This window comes from Micromys minutus, assembly GCF_963924665.1.
Source record: "Micromys minutus genome assembly, chromosome: 16".
Lineage (NCBI taxonomy): Eukaryota > Metazoa > Chordata > Mammalia > Rodentia > Muridae > Micromys > Micromys minutus.
The window spans coordinates 12,133,467-12,156,838 of record NC_137985.1 but is presented as its reverse complement, the minus strand read 5'-3'; the positions used below and the strand labels follow the sequence as shown (position 1 = coordinate 12,156,838).

Genomic DNA, 23,372 nt, shown 5'->3' with positions numbered 1-23,372 from the left:
TTTCTGGCATTGCATGTCATGCATTCCATACTTTGGCATTGTTTTGTGGGTTTGGGGGATCTGAATTCAGCTCCTCATTTTTACCTGGAAAGTACTTTTTCCTTGTCCCCACTGATGTGCTCTGGAGTGGTGAATGGACCATGTGGGCTCTAGAGTCATCTGTGGATAAGCCCAGTGATGAATCGTGGTGGAACAATCCGTTAGAAGGTAGCTCTAATGGATGGGAGGTCCATTTGGCACATCTTTGAAGAGAGCACCTTGTTAGGTCTTCTCTGTGTCTTCCCGTCTCCTGGCTGCTGTGGAGAAAGCAGCCCTGCTCCACTGTTCTCCTTCTTCATCATCTTCTGCTTTACTTCAGGCAGTAGAGACAGCTGACAGTGAACAAAGGCTTTGAAACCAGGGCCAGAACTAAGCATTTCAGCTAGAGCTTGATTTACTCAGGTGTTTTGCCAAAGTAACGAAAAAAAGTGATACATTTACTTCATAATAGCAAGGAATCTCCTTTATGTAAGTCACAATCAAAAATCCTCACTTAACCCTATGCCTGGCAAATGGTCCGACAGAATAGTGTGATCCCAGGGAGAGATCTCTCAGACACAGCTTGTAACTAGCTTGCTACAAGTGCCAAGCCTCATATTCAGGCATGGGAAAAAATCTGGGGTTACATGACTTTATCAACATTTGTCTCTCTGTTGATGACAGGCAGGAAACAAAACATGGAGGAATGACACAAGTAAAAGGAGAAACTCTTCTTCTGGCTCCAGGGACAATTGTTTCTCTCAATTCTACTAGAGTTTTCTTTTAAGTAAGAATAAAGGAATGTAAAATGTTAGCAGGTGTTAACAAAAAATCAAGGATACTGAATTTGATAGATATTTCTCCCCCCAACACACACACACACACACAGAGAGAGAGAGAGAGAGAGAGAGAGAGAGAGAGAGAGAGAGAGAGAGACAGAGACAGAGACAGAGACAGAGACAGAGAAAGAGAGACAGAGAGACAGAGAGAGAAAGGTGGATACGGAGGTTGAGAAAGAAAGACTAACACACATACTCTACACAGTAGAGTATGGCTGCTCTACTGTTTATTCTGGGCGGCTGACAGATTCATCAAATGGTCTTTCCCACCACTTGGTGGAATAATTAGCGTGATAAATGAATGTAGTGATCATGTGGGGCTGTATAGTGATGTTTATACAGAGTTGGCCTCAGTACTCCACCCCCTCCCAACTTCCAGCTCATCTTTTTCTCATGCAGATTTTTGGGTCCAATTATCATCATTAGCATCTTGAACCAAAGTGCTGAGTTGTGCTAACAAGTAAAACCCAATGTGAATCTCACTGCCAAATAAACTCATTAAATCCCAGGCACCATAAAACAGCTTCTTTAACGGAATTAGAAAGATGCGGAGTTCTGGTGTCCTGAGATGACTCTTTGTGAACTTTGAGTAGTCAATGAACTCTGTCATACCAGTCAGGAAGTCTGACAGCAAGTTTAATAGGGAGTGATAGATGTCACGGACCTCTCGTGGATACGAAAAAGGAAGGGATGTCAAAACAACTCAGTAGACTATACTGATTATCCTCAGTTTAAATTTTTCATTAGCTGCTCAAAAATTTTGAAATAGAAATATATCAAAAAGGACACGCTGGTCTAGAATAAGCTCCCAAGGTAACCATCAGCATTTAAAGTCGGTGTGTTTACAGAAGCCATGGCAGCTCTGCAGAGTGTGTCATATAGATGCAAATAAGAAAGAGAGGATGGACCCTAAAGAGACAGTTTAACGAATGGGACACTTCCATGAGTGACACTCCTGCTAGACAGATGAGAGAGACAGTAGCCATGCCCTCCAGCAGCAAGGGAGGACAGTCCCAGCCCTGGAGGGCAGCATCTAGACACTGAAGGTGGTCGTATCAGCTGTGGGGGGATGGGCAGCCTGAGGAGTTCCCTCACCTCGTCTCTATTCTGATAACCCCTGAAATGAACTCAGGAAGAGCAATTGTAAGTGTGTAGGTGGGGTTTAGGAAGAAGGATTTGACATAGATCTTTAACTTAGGGATTAGTAGAGAGGCACACAAGAGGAAAGTGAGAACCAAATAGTCAAAAACAGAATTTGAGTTTTTGAAGTATGGTTGAAAGACTGCTTAAGGAACTTAAAGAGATAACAGGGTGGTTCTTGAGGTTTTTCTGACTTGATTGCAGTTTATTAGGAAAAAAAAACTCTAGATCCCAAAGATGTAGGAAGTTCGGTGTCCTCACACACCACAAGCAAAGTCAGTCTGCCTGTTTGGGAGACTCTCAGTACATGTGCAGAAGAAAAGAGTCATAGGTAAGGGACTGGGCCTTAAGCTGACCTTATTATTTTATTCTTCTTAAAAGAAATATTGTCTCTCTGCAGATGGTCCTCACAGTGATTATTGCTTGTGCTCACATTTTTGGTTGTTACCTGGCAAGAGGCTTTAGCCAGACTCTGGGCTGAGAGGTTTCTTTTCCATCCAAGGCCCTTTTCATTCTCCTGTCTTTCTGGGCCTCACTGGGACCTGAGCGGTCTGGCAGGATGCCTGGAGTTAGGCAGGTGGCCACAGGGGAGGGCTCTAAATGAAGAGTGAGAGCCCAGGCACGGAAACGAACAAGTGCACAGTTCACGCACAGATCGCAGCGGGGATGGACAAAGAATTAATATTTGTTGGTCCATGACCAGCTTTCAACTCTATTTCACACTATCAGAATTGCACTGAACACTCTCTGTGACCCTATAAAAGAGTTATCTTCCACTTTCTTCAAAACTTGAGGAACGCAAACCTTGGAAACCTCGGTCATTAGGCTCACAGCTGCAGAGCTCATAAATGGCTGACCCACGATTCATATGTGATCATCTTACTGGAAATGCTTGTTAACTACAGTCCCTTTCTACCTCTGTGCAACTGTGAAAGAACTTGGAGGCCACCCAGCCCAGCCTCCCTCCCACCACAGACATTCTGTCTGCTTCAGCCCTGGTATGGAAATTCAGCTAAAGTAGGGATGAGCCCAGGGCCTACCCGGATGATTATACAGCACTCCACCAAAGTCCACCTTCTACACTGTACAGCTTCAGCCTTTATACACACAGAGCCTGGCTGGCCCTTCCTGCTCTACAGCCTGCATCAAAGAGCTATGGAGAACAATGATGATTCCTCTGGTCCTCTTTTCTAGGCCAAACACCAGTTCTTTACTCCTTGATATAGACAATCAAATACCACCAAGATGGAGAAGGTGTGTAACACAGAGGATATAAAGGAGGAAAGTATCAGTGTCAGTTGGAGGAATTAAAAAAAGAAAAACTAATACCCTGAAAACAATGAAACTTGTAATGTTGGGATTTCGTTAACCCGCAACGCATGTTGAGAAAAAGAAACAGGGAAGAAAAAAAAGCCTCAGCATTGGGCTGGGTGAGAAGATGCGTGCTGAAGTAGACTGACAAAGGCTTTATCCCCATGAAGCCTGAGACATCAGGATGTCAAGAGGGTAGCAGAGCTGCAGGACGAGGAGGAAAGCCTGTTGGGAATGGCCGTGGTGATGCATTATTAAAGTTTAATAAAATGTGGGATTCTGACATAGGCTAACACATGAAACTTGGCTTTGAGATTTTAAGTAGACAAAAATTTGAATTAGATCTGTTCTCTGGCTTGAGTTTGTTGAGGACATTCTATCCATACAAGATGGCTCCAGGGAGGATGTCTTGAATAGAACCAAGCTTAGCCATTGGTAAAATAGTACACAGAAGAGAGCTAAGCCCAGCGTTCTATTGCCTTGATGTGTCTCTGCTTCTGGGAAAGCCACATAGACTGCCTCAAATCTGGATTCTCCAAGGAATATAGCCCATATCTATTTGCAGGCCATGAATCAAGAAGGTTTCTCACTGACTTATGCAACATTTACCCAGACACAGCATCTCAGCAAAGCATGTGGGTTGCGGATCAGGAGACTTAGCATTAGTTATTGGATTCTTCAGCATAATGAGGCAGTGACATAAATCAAGAAATGGACTCAGCTCAAAGTGGCAGCTTAATAATCACAGCTAGATGCTGATGTATTAGCCACTAGCGGAGGCATAATCCCAAGGGGTATGGGGATACTTGGGCAATAAAGAGAGTCGTAAATATGGAAGCAAGACCTTCCAAAAGTCTCCAGGGAACCACCTTCTGCCCTGCACAGAAGTGCAGAGGCTTCAGCTCATGTCGTTTTTCTGTTGTCAGTGCTGTAGAAAGCAACCAGAAGTTTCCATCTGAAGACCTTCAGCAAGTGGAAAAGTCGCAAAGAAAAGACAGACACACCATCTGTGAATCTCTCCAGTGTATAAAGAACACCCACAATGAGGTAGGGAATTTAGGACTGCACATTAAGAGGTGTTGGTGGAGGAAGAGAAGGGGAAGGAGGTGAAGGAGGTAGAGGAAGAAAAAGAGGAGCAAGAGGAGGAGAAAGATAAACAAGAGGAGAAAGAGAAAGAAGAGAAGGAAGAGGCCACAGATATTTCTGAGGTAGAAAAGGCAGGGACTGTATCTGAAGTTGGAAACAATAAGGAGCTGTGCTTGACTTGGAGAAGGCGCAGTGTCTGCGTGTAAATAGAGAAGGTGCCGTGGCTATGGAGTACACAGGTTAGGAAAGACAGGAGGCTCTGCTTGGAGTGCGAGCGGAAGCATGGACACAGCTTCATGAGCCCTGTGATGCTGAAGAAGAAGAAAAGGCCCCAGGCCTTATTTTGCTCCTCCAATACACGTTGCATTTCATATCATCTCTCAGCTTACAAACCTGATTCATATCAGGCAGCAGGTAGAAGAACCAGGTCTCTGACATCTTGACTGTTCATGTTAGCCTTAGCAGTTTTACAGCCTGGTTCAAAGTTTTCCTTATAACTGTTTCCTCAGGCTCTGGCCCATTCCTTTCCACAATCTTTGTCCTGGTTCTCTTAAAGGCAGCCATGATCCAAAAAAGATAAGCAGCATGTTCAAGGCCATGGAATAAACCTATTGAATAACTGGCCTTGTCTGCAGCTTCTCAGTAGGATCTGGAACGCTTTCCTGTCACAATTCCTCAGGGACCAGGAAACAAGAGGAATTTATTCTTCTGCTTGGTGTTGTGACCGAGGCTACAACTACCTGGCCTTGCATAGACAAATGGACTCGTTTGGGTTGATAGAGCCCTCCACACTGATGGATGCCTGCAAATGCAGAGCCTGCAGGTCTCCAGGCCTCCACTCCCTGAGCTGTCACGGAGCACAGCACAAGTTCATTAAACTTGGATTATTTAATGATAGCTAATAAGATAAACTTCATCCCAGAAGCCAACAAGAGTTGACACGGTCATCTCTTAACTGGTACTCAGGAGCTGATGAGGCACTTTCTGTCACCAGAGACCGGGTCTTTGAGGCTCTTAACAATAATAGGTGTGCACAGTTGTCTGAGATGGAATCATATAAGCGTGGAATTTCTAAAATCAGGTTAACCCTTCAGCATCCACACAAGGCCGTATGGATTCTGTGTAACTTGAGAACTTCAGACCTCTTCTGAAAAGAGCAGTTATCCCCAATATATTCCCAGATGCCCAGAATGGGTCCATCAGAGGCCCAGGAGCACATGGCTTAGTTCAGAATCAACATATGAAGCCATGCTCTTCAGACAATATATGCTTCAGAAAAGACCCTGTCTCTATGGCACTTTACAGAGGGCAAAGAATTACTATATTAGCTGTGGAGACTGGCCTGTCTGGAGGAATCTGGTTTGCAATGATTTTATGTATTTACATGGAATACACTTGTCGACCAAAGGCACGTACAAAATGCAGACTGGCCTGCAGGCTCGGATTTGCTGTTGTTCTCTCAGCTGCAGGAGAGTGAGCCTGTGAGCTGAGCTCCCTGACAAATGGCTGGATGAACTATTTGTTTATGGCTAAGCAGATCCCAGGCTGGCAGACGACTCCTGCAGCTATCTAAAGCAGCCAGAGTCACAAATGTCCCCTTCCCAATAGAGAGGTTATTAAAAACAAAAGGAAGGACGAACTGGCCGAAGTCACAAGCAGATAGAATGAAAGCACACACATGTACATTATTATACACTGAATATTGTCACTCACTTTATGGTTCACTTGCAATACTTGTATTGCTGTTGTTCATACACACTCATGCTGCAGTTTTCCTAATGAGGGCTGGATCTAAAATGAATTCATTAATTGGTAGCTGCGGTTAAATTATGTGCATTTCTGTGTATCGTGACACAAAGCCACAAGAAGAAAAGAGATGAGGGCTTGAGATCCAACTGCGGGTAAGTGGATTTGTGCTTTAACTCAAAGTCAGAGACTTGACAGATCCAGTGACAAGTTTTATGCTAATTATCGTGATGAGTGTGGTCACAAAAGGCCAGACATGAATAAGATGCAGAAACCCCTCAGTGTTGAATTGTCTCGAAAATACAGTGATTAACTTTCATTAGATACAAGCAAAATGTTTAGTTTCGTTTTTAAATATTATCACAATTCCTATGGGAATAAATATTATTACTGTCACACATCTAAACTTGCCTAACCATCCTTTCTTCTTTGAAATGGTGGCTTTTAAATTGGGGATTTGAAAATGTAGGATTTCTTAGCCTTGTAGCAGTTACATGAAACCAGGACAATAAACAACATCTATAGTGCTATGGCAAAGATGCAGTGACATGTGGAGATGCGACCCCTAGGTGTGCTGAGACAGAAAAATATAAAGGCATGTTAGTCCCAAGCAGCAGACTTCTCTACACAAACTCCTGCATGTGGGTCCTTTTGGAAGTTACTGCTGGGAGAGTCTATTCCAGTAAGCCAGAAACTATTCTAATGATAAAAAGCTTTGTGGCATGTGCCTATTGCTACCCTATGTGGTTTTGTTTAGTTATCTTTGGGTTCTTGTACTTTTTAGCATAACCTAACTATTGTTCAACACTAAGAAGTACCCTAGAAGGCTGTCGGCCATCACTACCCAAGTCAAAGATGCCAAGATACTCACAACATGGCAGAGCCAGCTGGTAAAAGAGTAAACTGGTTGTGAACAACAGTTTAGTCATGCACACAGCTGCACTATCACCACAGTCATCTCATTCCTATTACTTAGAGGATCTCACCCTTTCAATCTAGAGTTAGAACAATCTCTTGCTAGTGACTAGGTCTAATGGTCTTCAGGAGACAGAATATCCCTTTTCTGGGACATCCCTTTCTCTCACATACCTATCAAAACAGTGACATGATATGTAATGTGTGTGTGTGTGTGTGTGTGTGTGTGTGTGTGTGTGTTTAATGTCTGTGGATATTGTTTTCTGTCATTTTTGTAGGCCCTTGCTTATTATTAATTCACTGGTCTCAGTTACATTATCAAATTAACATTTTTAATTAATACGTTATTATTTGTTGAATGAATATGCCTAAAGTTATTTTAAAACTGTTTACCAGAGCTCCTTGAAGTGGCTTATGAGATGGTTAAATATCAGGTAACATTCTACCAACACTGAAAAATATATGGGAAGCATAAAGGTTTGGAGTACACTAGCTCTCATGATGTGTTTTTGGATCTTGTAGAATCAGTGGTAGAGCTTGTTTTAAATATTCAGTTTAAACTTTCTTCACCTCCAAGCCTGAGAGCCAGATCAATGTCAAAAGTGACTTCTGCAAGTTGACTGTAACTAACTGGGATTTATAGATCTTGAGTTTGCTAGTACTGGCAAGATGGCTCCTTTTCTAGACTACAGTTCAAGAAATGTTTGTAAGTAGTTAGCTCCACATTCCTGCTTTCTCTAGAACAAAGAGATGACTATCATGGGACAGTCCTTAATGACTAGGAGAGGCATTATAGAGGAGAGTGGGATCAAGGACCAGCTCCCACCAGTGAAGGGAGACATGGAAGTCACTGTGCTCCTCATCAAAGGGAAGGAGCACTCCAGCAGGACCACTAAACCATGGAGGAAAAGGCCATTCCATTCGAGGCTTAATTTTAGTTGATTCGCTGTTTCAAGAGTCCTTTGCCACTTAAACTCCTGCCACTTTAAAAAGGTCCTAAATACATTTGAAATACCCCAGGGTCCTTGAAAAGCATGCTGCTTTCAATGAGGCTATACCTGTCTTCATGCTGTTGCTGACCTCATTCACCTGGGTCCTGGTCCGCTTTAATCTTCTTCCAGGGATTTCCCTCCTAAGGAATTAAACTTTCATCTAAGCTTGAATCAAGTGAGTGAAATGGACTCCTGACTCAGCCAAGGATAATTCTGCCTTTTTTTAAGTACCTGGCAGGGACTCCTCATAGTTAATCAATAAAATACCATGTGGCAGAAAGGATTAGGAAACAAAATGAGTTGTGCTTCATAATTTAGAATTAGACTTACATTTAGAAATATGTACTCTCAACCCATCTATCTGCCCTTCCACGTCCTTTCCTTCTCTCCTTCCCCTCTCCCTTAAGACAACAGCTAACATCTCTAACATTCTGCCCTCAAGTGCGTCAGAGAGATCATAGTTCACAGAAGACAGATAAGCACACAGTGCCTATAAATGACCATTAGGATGTTGGAACCTTTCTTTAGTCCTTTGTGACAGAGTCTTGAAGTGATGATCTCTCTTCAGCTGAAATTTGCCCAAGAAAATCTTTGGCATATTTTGGCAAATAGGATAGGTGCTGGATTTTTCTTTACTCTTACCACACTCAGCCTGGCACTGGGATGTTGACAGAATCAGATTTGTGATGGCCACCAACATCTAGTGATAACAATCCCAATGCCCAAACTCTGGGTGTCTCCTTCGTATCTCACTTGAGATCACATATAGCCCAGGGTTTGATGATTTTTTTTACGAGCCATAAAATTGGTGGTGATCTGATCATGTTACTTCTTTGTGTCCTGATCATGTTACTTCTGCCTTTGCCACAGGAGGCGTGTGTCCTGGGTCCAACGACCCTTGTGTGGAGAAACCGTGTCCAGAAGACATGCAATGTGTGGGTTATGAGGCCAGCAGGAGACCATTTCTCTGCCAGTGTCCACCAGGGAAACTTGGAGAGTGCTCAGGTACAGAGTGGTACGGAGAGGACAGGGTTGAAGCTCCTACTCCCCAGGGAATTTTCCTTGAGTTAATGTCTCTCACTAGACCCTTCTGGAAGACACATTTATGTGTATACAACACTTACCATCAGAATAAATCATGACCAATGTTCACCCTCATGTTTAGTTGGAGCATGCCATAGCCAGTCCATGCTAAGGAGATATGAACGCAGGACTCCCTATGTGAAGTGGAGACCATCTCATGGGTCCACCGTCATGGTTGATGAGAATGTGGAGTTACGGAAGGCTGAGTGCTGCCATCTAGACAGAGTAGAATCCTGCCCCTGGGACTCAGAAGGCTGCATGAATCTTTAGGCAAAAAGAAGAAGAAAACCCAAGCCAGAAAAAGGTAGATCTGAGCCAGTCTCACCAACCTTCCGTAAGACCAGCTTTGAACACCAAGTAAGCCAGCTCTTCCCTGGGAAGCTCTAGGTAATGCAGAGCTGCAGAAAGCTGAACTGTTCACCTCTGCATCTTGAAGAAGAAAAATCAAAACTTATCATTTTCATCCAAATAATTGTCTTCTGTGATAAGATGTGTATGACATCTGGGCACATGGACGCCCATTTTGGAATCCAGGAGATAATTACTATCTCTTGTAAGGCAAGCCCAGCAGCACGGCTGTGGGAGATGATAAGTGACAGAAGAGATGACAATCGTAGTACCGATAGTGGCAATATGTGGCACCCTGCCTCATGTGGGAAGCACTTTGCTACACATGCAGTTTTAGAAGTTCGGCTTTCGTGAGACCTCCTATTATAAAAATAGGAACCCAACTCCATCATGGTTGAGTCCAGCATAGACCTGTCCATGAAATGAAGAGAAAGCCTGAAAGCTTGAGGAAGTTACCATGGTGACCCTACCCCAGCACACATGCCATGCACCCAGCATCTCCTTCTGCCCATTTCTAAACGGGAGCTGCTCTATTGCAGTGGCAATCACCCGTTTGCTGTATTTTCATTCTCTCTGCTTTTCTTTTTTACAAAGCTATTGACCTGTTTGCTGCAATGTAATATTGACAAAAAATGCCAAGACATAAAAAGTTACTTTAGAATCCAGTGACTTGGGTTGAGCTACAGAATCTAGGATGGGTAAATCCTCTCTGAGAATCCCATAGCCATGCCATGCTGTCTGGTGTGACTTACTTTCCTCTGGGAACCCCTTTTCTCCTAACCCTCAAGCTTAAGCCTATACTTTAAAAGAGGAGAGAGGGGGAAGAAGGGAGAGAAAGGGGGAAGAAGAGACAGAGACCGAGAGATAGAGACACAGAGATAGAGACAGAGACACAGAGACAGAGACACAGAGGCAGAGACACAGAGACAGACAGTCAGAGAAAGACACAGACATACAGACAGAGAGTCTGAGAATGGAAGCCTCACCGTTAATAACTAACAATGGATACTGCAACAGCAGGAGACTTCCCTTCTTAGCACCTGTCACCAGTTGGCTGTTTGGTATCAGGATGCCTGGAGAATACAAGTATTCTATGAAAGTGACTTGACTGCCTTTTCCTTATTCTATGGGACTGAAAAGTCTTCTTTTATAAGTTTTTTTTTTAAGTTTTTCTTCTTTTTTCAGGTTTTTTGATTTTTGTTTTTGTTTTGTTTTGTTTGTTTGTTTGCTTGCTTGTTTACTATGAAGGATTGGCTTAGGACTTCATAAAAGGCAAACAACCCATCATGTAGCTACAGCTTTCCTTTACTGTTTCATTTTGAGAATAAGATGTCCAGGTTGACAATGAACTCAGTCTATACTTAGGAAGAGCCTCTTATAGCAGCCTCTTGCTACTGGGATTACTGGCAGTTACTGGGATTACTGGCATGTACCACCTGACCCAGCAAAGCTCTGACGGGTCTGAGGGACTGCAGTAATGCAGAAGAAATCAACAGATATCTTTTAATAATGATAAATTTGGGAAAGGGGGGCTTAGAATCCAATGATACTAAGAAAGTTACATTATGGCATTTACCAAGTTGTTCCGAACATGAGACAAGTGGAAAATTTTTGGTTGCTAACTGGTTAATATTTAAGAATGCACATCTGTAATCTAGAAAGATCTCTGGGTTCCATCTTTAACTGCTGTGGCCTGCATTCAACTTTCCTGATGTGTGGGTGGCTTCATGGGTCCCTGATCATTTCTACATTTTAAAAGAACATTTGTGCTATTGGAATGGTCTTTTTTCAGGGCACGCTTCTCTCAGCTTTGCTGGGAACAGTTACATCAAGTATCGGCTTTCTGAAAATAGCAAAGAAGAGGACTTCAAGCTAGCTCTGCGCCTGAGAACCCTGCAGAACAACGGGATCATAATGTATACTCGGGCCAACCCCTGCATGATTCTGAAGGTTTGTAAAATAGACTGCTTTCTTCTGCAGCTTGGCTTTTGTTCTTATTTGTCACTGTTGTTGAGAAAGTCTTATGTTGAAGCCTAGAACAACTTGAAACTCAAAACAACCCTGCATCTCAGTGTGAGGCTATGGACCTGAGTCACCACACCCAGCCCACAATCATAATTTTTAACTGACTATGCTGACGGTCATATTGGGAGAAACTAAAATTATTGTCTTGTGAGTCTAGAAGACCAGAAGAGGCCTCAGGGTAAAAGAGAGAGGAATGGGGTTGGAAGGTGTGCCAGCACCCTACTTTGTTTCAGTATTTAGTAGTATTTAGTATTTCCAGACTAGCTGGTAGAGGTTAGATAGCTCCATATAGAAAGTGCTTGAATGTTGGCCTCCTTTGCATTCCAATCACTCCACGGGGCATTAGGACCAATGTCTCAATCAATTCCATGACAAAGCTAATCCTTTAACAGGTTGGCTCTGTCCTTACTCACCATGTTCTTGCCACACTCTATGGTTTGCTGTAGCTTGGGGAGCAAGCAGGAGATCTTGGGCACAAATATTCCATATATCCTTTCATGACCCAAGTACCTCAGTTTTTAAATCATTCCCTGACCTCAGAAGTCCTCCTAAAGTAGCAGATTTCCTCCCCTGTGAGCCTGGCAGCTTGATGCACCTGGTGCCTTTGAGACTCACGGAGAAAACTAACAGATGTAGCTGCATCTTTCTAATTTTACATTCAATACAAATCTTCTATGGACGTGTTATCCCCATTTACTTGATGAAGAACAATCCGGAGGGTCTTACATATTCATCCAAGGTTGCTTAGCTACCAAGGGGTAAGGTCCAACCCTACACTGTAGTGTGTCCCGCTGTGGTCTTCACCTCCAAGCTTTCTTCTGCTCTCCTTCTTGAACTCCAGCTTCTTTTGTCGCTAATCACAACCTGTACATGTATAAGCCAGATCCAGCTTGTGGTCTTAGGGATGGAGAAGACCACATCCAGCTTTTGGGTATGAGAGAAGGGGAGAGATACTCTCCCCCATCTGCCTTTAAGGGGCTTTATTTCATGCTACAGTTGCTCAGTCTCCTTAGAAGTCTTCAGAGCCTGCTGAGTGAAAACTGGCCATTGTCTCTGCCCTTCCCCTCCTCTTTTAAGCTCTGACAGATTACCATAGCACCAATACTTTCTGCTAGATCATCTCTATACTGCACTAAACTTGGGAGGGAACAAAAACATCACATCAGGATGGCTTGGTCTTAAATGATGCTTGCCATCTTCCCATCCCTGTGTTACTACTTCACCTCTCTGGGGACAGAAAAGAAGAAACATCCAAGGTAACACTCGCCATGGAAGTATATGGTACTTCATGAAACAAATGTGTTTCCGAAGTTGGAAAAGTAAATTCCTAAAAATGAACTCCAGTAAACAAAGGCTGGTTGCTATTTGAGGTGGCCCTCTGTGAAGACTTTGGGGGCTGTGGACCATCACCAGCCCCTCTCTGTCATTCCTCTGATGTTGGGTTTACCCAGAGCAGGTGGCAGCTATACTGAATGGTGGCACATATCCATCCATGTTGCCTGTAGTATGCTCGTAGGGAGCTTGCCGAGCCCAGCCTTGCACACAGTTTGAACTTGCTGGCTTTAGGTACATCATGTGCCTTGTGCTAAGTTTCAGTCGCTAAACTGAAGTGCTTGGCTGAAACTGCGCCTCCAGGTTGGTTGCCTGTGTTTTCCCAGGCAGCATGCATTCTGTAAACATGTATTTAAGACAGCCATGGGGCAGAGGGCCGTCCCTGGCAGCTGTTAACAATGCATGGTGGTCAGAAAAACAACAAGCCTCCCTGGACTGAAGTGTCACTGGATCCTGGCTGCAGTAGATAGCACTTGCATTTCTGTCTCCCAGACTTAGCACAAACACACTAATTCAATAAAAATTAAAGTACCATCAACATGAAAATAAAAGGTTACAATGCAATTAATGAAGCCAAAAAATGTGAAATGTCATGATTTTGAAAAATCAGAGAAAATATATTAGTTGAGCACAAGCCCAGTTCTGATGTTCCTTGAAGCAAAGACATGCTACAAGAAGGGGCTGGGCCCCTTTATGCCTATTAAAAACAAAGTGTCTGATTTCCAGAGCAGACAAGAAGAGAAATCACAGCAGTTCAAGGGTTTTCTTGTCAGACTTTTGGCACCAACTGGAAAGCAGACAGAAACCTTGGTTTCTATAGAAATATTCCTAAATATAAGAAATATTGAGGAAAGTGTCGTGTCAGAGTCTTTTAGTCAGATGCTTCTCAGACGTGGCTTCATATCTCAGAACCAAAAGAAAGATAAGGTAAGTTTGTAAGTTGTGTGGGTGGGTCTTACAAACCATGTGCCTTAGAAGCTCTCAGCATGCTTTTACGTAACATCTATTTCTGATTCCAAGTCCCCTCTCTAAAGGCAGGAGTGTGCACGTCTGCCTGTGGGAGCCTGAGGGGAGGCATTTGTTGATTACTTAGTAATAACTATTGGACAGTGCGTATGGGTGCATGACAAGTAAGCAGGCTAGAAACTCACCTTCTAAGCTTTCAGGAGTTACGGAAAGGTCCAAGGGCTGATTGGAACATCCGCCCATTTATCTATTTCCTGATACAATTATTTTTTTTCTTACCCCACATGTCAGATAAACATTAAGTGGCTTTGAAAATACAATATTGAAGGGTATCCTTTCCAGAGACTATTGAATGACCCTTGTGATGATCGATCAGTCTTCATTGAGAACTTGATTAAATTGAGAAGTATTTGGGGGATGGTAAGATATACAGCTAGACATGGCTGTGAGCGGGTTCCAGATATAATTTACTAAGAAGTAACTGCTTTAAATGTGGGCATCTGTGTCCCAACTCCACATTTTTTCTGCTTCCTGGCAACCAAGACGAGAGCCATCCTGCCCCCACACCCTCCTGGGCAGGATGGACTGGGCCCTCTGAAGGTGTGAACTGAAGATTTAATTCTCCCCTATTCTCTTTCTATAAAAATTTTGGTTGCAGCAAAGATAAAATCAACTAACACAGACCTTTGGCTAGACTAATCTACACTGAACCCCACACTAAAGACACGGTAAGGATGCGCTGAGCCACACACTAAGTATCCAAAGCAGTAAGACTCATAATCTAGCAGTTTCTACTCAAACTCCCACTTTCCTATGAAAACTACTTTTATGGATGTGATTTCCTATCTCTTAATTCTCCAATCATTGAAAATTGGCCAAAGCACACCACTGATTTTGTACAACTCTGAAAATGTGGTATTTTATAACAAAGGCGTATGTATCTTTCTCTGAATTGTGCATGTCACTGAAAATAATCACCCAGTTGCCTGGCCCATAAGCCATTTCAGTAGCATGGCTCCAGACTTCTCACAGCCCAGACGCACCTCGGTCTCTACTGCTGTGCCTCGCTGGTGGTGTGATTCACGAACATGCCATCTTTTTACTTTAGAACTTGGTAGTCAGAGAAAAAGTATCAGAGTACAGTTTTCCAACGTGAAGATGACTCAGACACTTCAAAGGGAAGGAAGTGTTGTTTTATCTCCCAGGCATAACGAGCCTACGATTATTAACTTTCCACCAGGGAACTCTGGGCAGTGTGATATTCTAGAATGTCATAGCAACAAACCTGATGGTTCAAAATGCGTAGAATCATGATGGTGCAGATGGTGCTTCTTTGGGAAAAGGTGAAGCGTGTGGGCGCCTGGCTTCTCCTAGCAATGCTGCCGCTGTTACTTTATAATGGGGGGTAGCTATGCTTAGTACCCACAGGGGATAGTTTTAGAGCCTTAGTGGCAGAATTTTTACATGCGTGGGTACATCAGGCTCACACAGATTCTTTCTGCTTATTACCCAGAGGCAATTGGTAGTGATGGGGAAGAGCATAAATCAAATAATATGTTAATTAAACACTCTTTTATAGAAACTTACATGAACTGCATGTTCAGCACCAGGTTACTGACTGAGGGTGGGGTTTGTAGCCACGGGGTAAAACAACAGATGGACTGCAGCAGGAGAGGGTGTCTCCAAAGCCCTATTCTCTCGCTTTATTGAGTACAGTCACATGCAGATGCCGGGATTATCTATGCATTCTCACCAAGCAAGTTTGTGGCAATTTCCAATAGCCATTCGGTCTATTCCGCTAAACAGCAACAAAACCAGCAGTTGTATATGATTATAGGTGAAAGCCCTATGCAAACAAATGTTTGCTTTCAGACCTTTGCATCCAAGTATGTATACAGCAGAGCTCTGTGTGTGTGTGTGTGTGTGTATGTGCCAGTGTGTGTGTGTATGTATCAGTGTGTGTGTGTATGTCAGTGTGTGTATGTGTCAGTGTGTGTGTGTATGTGTCAGTGTGTGTGTGTGTGTGTGTGTGTCAGTATGTGTGTGTGTGTGCCAGTGTGTGTATGTGTCAGTGTGTGTGTGTGTGTGTGCCAGTGTGTGTGTGTGTATGTGTCATTGTGTGTGTGTGTGCCAGTGTGTGTGTGTGTATGTATCAGTGTGTGTGTATGTGTCAGTGTGTGTGTGTATGTCAGTGTGTGTGTATGTGTCAGTGTGTGTGTGTATGTGTCAGTGTGTGTGTGTATGTGTCAGTGTGTATGTATGTGTCAGTGTGTGTATGTGTATGTGTCAGTGTGTGTGTGTATGTGTCAGTGTGTGTGTGTATGTGCCAGTGTGTGTGTGTGTATGTATCAGTGTGTGTGTATGTCAGTGTGTGTGTGTATGTCAGTGTGTGTGTGTGTGTCAGTGTGTGTGTGTGTGTGTATGTGTCAGTATGTATGTATGTGTCTGTGTGTGTATGTGTCAGTATGTATGTATGTGTCAGTGTGTGTGTAAGTGTCAGTGTGTGTGTATGTATGTGTCAGTGTGTGTGTGTGTTTGTGTGTGTGTATGTATGTGTCAGTGTGTGTGTGTGTGTTTGTGTGTGTGTATGTATGTGTCAGTGTGTGTGTGTGTGTGTTTGTGTGTGTGTATGTATGTGTCAGTGTGTGTGTAAGTGTCAGTGTATGTGTGTGTATGTATGTGTCAGTGTGTGTGTATGTGTCAGTGTGTGTGTGTCAGTGTGTGTGTGTGTATGTATGTGTCAGTGTGTGTGTAAGTGTCAGTGTGTGTGTATGTATGTGTCAGTGTGTGTGTGTGTGTGTTTGTGTGTGGGTACACTGCATGTGTGATGTATCCAGCCATTCTGCTGCATAAGCCATGGCACATCTCTGTTCCCCAAACCCAGTGAGGTAGAGCAGCGCTTCCCGAGAGCGCACAGTGGTACAGGCAGACCTGCAGCTGGCTCAGCATCCCCACTCCCTGGCTCTGCCCTGCTCTCTAAGGGCCAGTGCCGATGTGGCATGGCCGTGTGAGCTTGACTTGCGGGAGAGGAAGCCATGGAGTCACAGAGCAGACTTGAGAGTCGCTGGACTGTTGCGTCAGGAACTTTCTGGAACAGGACGCGTGTGCGGACGATCAAAGCAAAGCCCAGCGTGCACAGACCAGTGGGGCTCATTCTCCGAGTCCATTCTACCTTTCACTTCTTTAGCTGCCAGTGACATGGAAGGAGTGTCCCTGTTGGCCTGCAAGTTCTCTCCTTTCACAAGTGTTTGTGTGTGCTTTGCACAAAAAGGAAGATATCAGGACAGACTCCCCTTCCCCTACCCAGCACAGGACTCCACAAAAATCATCTTCTAGGTCTAGACCCTTCCCTCTCACAGTGCCCAACCGTGAGCCCCCTAGTGGCCAAATGTAAGCTTGACAACATGGAGACCTCGCCCTCCACCCCCTCAATCCCAATACCTCATAGCATCTAAGAAACACAGTTCAGAGGGGACCACCAAGGGTCAAAGGCCATCTCCTCAATATCAGGGAAGCATTAATACTGAAGTCTGCCTGTGTTCTCTGCCAGCTAGGATCTTTCCATAGTATGGCTTACTCACCTATGGGCAATGAATGTTCCCTGTTGGTACCCTCAAAGGGATGTAGTAGATGCCCTTTCTAAAGCAGGCAGACCTCTTCTGTAGTACCCTGACCAAGGATTGGAACAGCCCCCAGATCCAAACAGCTGGTCAGAAGGCTCTGTTGTTAAGCATGCATAAACTGTAAGTCAAGATTGCCCAACTCCCAGCCATTGTGCCCTAACATAGTTATGAATGCAGTTTAACACGGAATTATAAGCTTACTTAAGCTGTTGGCAGGTTTTCTGTGATTTTTACTTTGTAACTCAATTGTATAGTTCTAAACCATGCACTTCATACTTTTATAGATGACAAAACCATGTCACAGTGTCAGTCAGAACAAATGTTTGCAGTCTTTTCCAAGCCACGTGGTGAACTATGGGTTGTTGGACATCCAGGAATTCAATATGTGGCCCCCAAAAAAAATTGTACTTCACATAGTGTGTCCCAAGGCTCTATTTGCAGTCGCCAAGCTTGGGCACTCTGGGAATGCCTCTTGTCTGTATGGTGAACAATATAGAAAACATGGGTTTAAAAACAACACCAGTGTTTAATACCCAAATTGCACATGAGCTGGGTACCAGGAAGCCCTTGCTTCCATCTGGCCTCTTGTTTCCCCTACATCCCGCTTCTGCAAACTTGTTTGGGGAGTTTAAGTGTATGTATGTGCAGAGTTAGCATGTGACCGCGCCCCTGCCAACCGCACTAGTGAACCCCAGAATGGCAGAGTAGATTACCTTACCTAATTGCATACCACATAGTGGGTGTCCCGTGGGAGTTAGTGATTTCACGGAAATCACTGCTGTGACAGAGGTGCAGTGGGTCTTAAAGGGGAGGAGAGTTTGGGGCATTATCCACAGATAGAAACTTTTTAAAACACCACTGTGAGCTTACTGGCCATCCCTATGATTGGTAGCAAGAGTATCTGAGAAGTGCCGGGCAGATGTTTTCCTGGCAGACGGTGGAAGGTTTTAGTTCACGCGGATGCAGACACGGGCTGGATGGAACATCTGCCCAGTTGGGATCACACCGTTTCGGATCTAGACTCATGAGGGCTGTGCATTTCTTCCTGCACAGATTGTGGAGGGCAAGCTGTGGTTCCAGCTGGACTGTGGCAGTGGACCTGGGATCCTGGGCATCTCCAGCCGTGCTGTTAATGATGGGAGCTGGCACTCAGTCTTTTTGGAGCTCAATCGCAATTTCACCAGCCTGGCCCTAGACGACAGCTACGTGGAGCGTCGCAGGGCGCCGCTGTACTTCCAGACGCTAAGCACCGACAGTGCCATCTTCTTTGGTGCGCTGGTGCAGGCAGATAACATCCGCAGCCTGACGGACACGCGTGTTACACAGGTCCTCGGTGGCTTCCAGGGTTGCCTGGACTCCGTGGTGCTCAATCACAACGAGCTACCCCTCCAAAACAAGCGCAGCAGCTTCGCGGAGGTGGTGGGTCTGACGGAGCTGAAGCTGGGCTGTGTGCTCTACCCAGATGCATGCCAACGCAGCCCCTGTCTGCACGGGGGCAGCTGCAGCGGTCTGCCCTCTGGCGGTAAGTGCACTTCTGTGCAGGCACATAGATGAGGGAGTGCACCCGAGGTAGTCTCACCTTCACAGCCAGCCCCTCCCACCTTCTCAGGGACCCTCCTGGAGAGGGTGGTCCTCTCGATACAACTTGACCAGTAGCTATGTGAGTTGAAAGGGTGGAGCTGCCTCCCTGGGAAGAGAATTAAGAGAAAGGGTGTTTGGAGGCTGCTTTTGAAAAACAAGGAGAGGGAACTTGTGATAACCTAAGGCAGCTGGTGCTTATCCTGCAGGAATGAAAATCTGAGTTTTATCTCTAGGAACCATATATTAAAAGCTAGACATGGTGATGTGTAACTGTAGCCCCCGCACCGGGAACGTGGAAATAGGTAACCCTTGGGGCTCTATGGCCAGGCAGCCTAACCTACATGGAGAGTTCCAGGCTGGGGGAGATCCTGTCTCCAAAACAGAAAAGAAGGGACGTGCCCGAGAAATAATTTCCAAGATTGTTCTCTAGCCTTTACACCCTCCTAATTATTAATGATACTAATCACACACACACACACACACGCACGCACGCACGCACGCACGCACGCACGCACGCACGCACGCACGCACGCACGCATGCACGTACACACGCACTACAAGTACAAGAAACTCTGCAGAGACTCTCAGGAAGGACTCCAGTCTTCTCTGGTCATTTCTTCCTCAGGTACATACTCCATGGGAGGAGAGGGAAGCAGGAAAGCCATGGGGGATGAAGGAGAAAGGGGACAACAGAGCCACAGAGTCCATCTATAGTTGTTTAAGACAGCCTACGGCTGGAGACTCCCTTCTCCCGGCTGCGGAGTCTGTGTGGACGAGAAGGGCTTCCTCCTAGCTGGGCCTTGTCACCGCCTCTCCGCAGCCCTGGTCAGCCTGCCCGGCCCCTTTGCAGAGTTACTAGCGGCCATCTGATTGGTGGACTTAAACCTTCCTCACAATCACTTGAGATTCTGCTCAGCATTAGCATCTGCTTTGGGTGCACCTCGACTCTGCATTTAGAGTCCATTTTATTGGGAGAATGTTATGAAGTGTCCGTGGAGTGATGGCGGTGCAGGAACACAGACAGCAAAGTTGCTCAGACTCACATATGTCACTGTCACGGTGAGGGCCCAGTGCCCTGGGGGGAAGTTCCTACTGTCTCGATTTAAGAAATCTATTTGCTGTTTTTACTGTCTCAGCAGTATATGTAAATAAAGGGAGGTTATGGCTCCATAATTCCCGAATGATGGGCACTGACTCTCCACAAGCTGTTCTGCAAACCAGCCCCTCATGACAAATCATGGCCAGTTTTTCATGAGGCAAAAAAGAAGAAGAAAAAACCTACCAGTGTGAGCCACTGACAATGTACGAAAGGGCATATAATTAAATTGGGCTGAAATTGAACACCATGCCGTGTCAAATCCTGGGTATGCAGCCACAAATTGCAATATACTTTAATAACCATGCCAGGACATGGTTTTTTTTTTCCTGGCAAAGCTATGGTCTTCCAGAAAGGGTTATCTTTAAAATAATAATAGTCGCTGAACGAAGGGGAAGGAGTGTGGCATCTGGCTCAGCAGGGTGCACTTTAATGTCCATGAAATGCTTTAGTTAAGCCCCAGAACAGGTACATTATATAACTAAATGGCTCCAGGGCCCTTCTGAGAAACTCAAGTGGTTTTTTGTTTTGTTTTGTGTATCGTTTTATTCAGACAGAGTCTCATATTGTAACCAAGGATGGTCTTAGATTTCTGATCTTCCTGCCTCTGCCTTCTTGGCACTGGGATTCTAGGCACACACACTCTGTATGTGTGTTAGGGATCAGAAGCAGGGCCTCCTGCATTGTACCACTGAACTACATACCCACCTTACCCTCCCAAACCATCAGACTTGCCTGTGTATATACAATCAGACTTGCCTGTGTATATACAATCAGACTTGCCTGTGTATATACAATCAGACTTGCCTGTGTATATACAATCAGACTTGCCTGTGTATATACAATCAGACTTGCCTGTGTATATACAATCAGACTTGCCTGTGTATATACAATCAGACTTGCCTGTGTATATACAATCAGACTTGCCTGTGTATATACAATCAGACTTGCCTATGTATATACAAGCCTCTGTTCTCATGCTTAACTTCCTTCTGTGATGGGACAGTCTTCTTAACTGTGTCTTCCTCCCAAGGTAATGTCATCTCTTTGCACATACAAGTACATGCTTTTCTAAAATGATCAGTGCACCCTCCCGCACCCCCATCTAGAGAAGCACCCCTTGCCTCAAGCCCACCATTATGCCAATGTGAAGAAGTCCTACAAAAGCATGCATCGTCCAAGCCACGCCAGACCTGATCTACAGACTCTGGATTGGAAGCATGGATCAAGCCCCGCCTCACAGAAATGTCAGAGGTCTTCTGTGAGCTGACTGTGGAGTCAGAGACACAAAATTCCTTTTCTGGTATGTGAGGAAGACCTACCTACAGGCTTCCTTGCTGTAAAGATGAGGCCCTCGCCTCACAGTGGAGACTGTTTCCTAGACTCCATTTTTTATTAATGTCACGGACATTGTTTCAGCAAAGCTTTTATTTCTGTTTGTTTGTTTCTCTGTATGAGTGTTTTGGCTATGTGTGTCCATGTACCACATGTGTGCCTGGAGGCCAAGGAGGCCAGAGGAGGGCATCAGATTCCTGGAAACTAGACTTACAGGCAGTTGTAAGCTGACATGTGGATGGTGGGAATAGAACTCGGGTCCTTTGGGAGAGCAGTCAGTGTTCTTAACCACTGGGTCACCTCTCCAACACCTATCATGATCATTTTTATTTTGTCCTTGATTTTCCTGAAAATTTTCTTTTGCCTAATTAGGAAGGGGAGGGTACAAGAAAGGAACAAGCCAAAAATCAGGTATCTACTTCCTGCTTGTGGAGCCATTAATTAACCATAGTTTCTTACAAGAAACACTTTCCTTAAAATAACAGTGAAATTAAGTGTAGTCATGAGTTACTTCTGGTTGCCAGGGAAGTTGGATCACAAAGTCTTGGGTTCCCAGATCAAAAGCTAGGATTTATTCAGTACTGCAAGAGGATACTTGAATTAAGAAGTAGCCCTTATACATCACAATCTGACAGCAGAGCTCATTTGAACATGGATCTGTTTTGAAACTGTCTCCCACAAATCACTGTAAAATGCCAAGACATGGCTGACCATCCTTGTCCCTCATTCACAGAACAGTACTGGAGGACTGGTTGTTGGATCTCCTGGTAACAGATCTCATTCTCAAACTGTGGCACATTGCTCCAGAACATTAATAACCTTTAAAGCAGCCAACCCACAGTAAGAAATATTTCTTCTCAGGATTCCTCCCCAACTACCCCAAACCCAACCAAAGCCTTGGCACAAGGACCAAAATGTTGCATCTACTATTCTGGAATGGCATAGTCAGCAGCTCTGACCAGCCTTATAATTCTTCCTGCCCAAGAAGCAATCCACAGGAACCCCAGGGGAGTCAAAGCAGGGAGAGCTAAATTGTAGTATGACTCTATCAATCAACCACAGAAAGAAGGAGCCCCCTTGGTAGTGCCTTAAAATTATATATATTTCACAAACATGACCTGGAAACAGCAATCACTATGGAGAAGAAATGGCTGGGACCCATTCTGACCCTTACATTTTCAGACCCATTGGGTAGGGTGTAGACCAGGGGGCACCCACATTCCGAATAAGGCATGCTCGATTCTCCATGCCTCGTGATGCTCAACTCAAGACAATTAAGGGAACTCGCAGTGGGAACTAAGCTATAATTTGGCAGCAATACACCAAGCCAAGCTGTCATCAGGCCAGAAGCAATCGCTTAGACAACTTTGTATTAAACTGGAAGCCTTAAGCCCAGAGAAATACTGGTGACTTCTCGTTCGTCAGAGGGACCAGTTTTAGTGCACACGGTGCTAGAATATCTCTCGCCCTGAAATGCTTACACAGTATGACATTTGATTTTTTTCAGTGTTCTTCCATTACACAACCCTCTCCCATTTTAAAGAACAAAGAAACCAAAAACGTTAAATGAGAAGCCCAGTATCATATTCCCTGAGAAAGTGTGAAGATAGAACTTTGCTCCTTGCTATACACAAGTGTGCCCCAGTGATCAGCTACGACATTGTCGCTGAGGATGCTCAAATGGTGTGTCAGGCGTGTTCAGATCTCCACCTGAACCTACTAATTCAATCTGTACCTCATTACCCTCCACAGACAATGTTCCAGATTCACCTCTTGGCTCTGAGTTTCCCTGGAATCTGGAGAATCTTTGAGCTTCCATTTCCCTCTCTATTATGTTCCCCCTCTGAGGTGTGCCAGGTCACTTGAGGAACATGTACGGTTTGGCTACTGAAGAGTCTCTTGAGTGTTCATTTAAAAGGAAAATCTGTTTGTCTGC

At 44.6% G+C, this 23,372-nt stretch overlaps 1 protein-coding gene across 3 annotated transcripts in view; it reads left to right on the top strand.

Moving 5' to 3' along the window:
- Positions 1–23,372, top strand: part of FAT3 (FAT atypical cadherin 3) — a gene marked incomplete at both ends in the record, with an annotated part of 431,212 nt that overhangs the window by 390,488 nt on the left and 17,352 nt on the right. For all 3 annotated transcript variants that reach the window (XM_080930379.1, XM_080930378.1, XM_080930377.1), the window contains 3 exons: positions 8,918–9,052; positions 11,271–11,428; positions 18,478–18,946. In XM_080930379.1, coding sequence (XP_080786505.1) covers positions 8,918–9,052; positions 11,271–11,428; positions 18,478–18,946 — 762 coding nt within the window. The remainder of the gene's footprint in view (positions 1–8,917; positions 9,053–11,270; positions 11,429–18,477; positions 18,947–23,372) is intronic.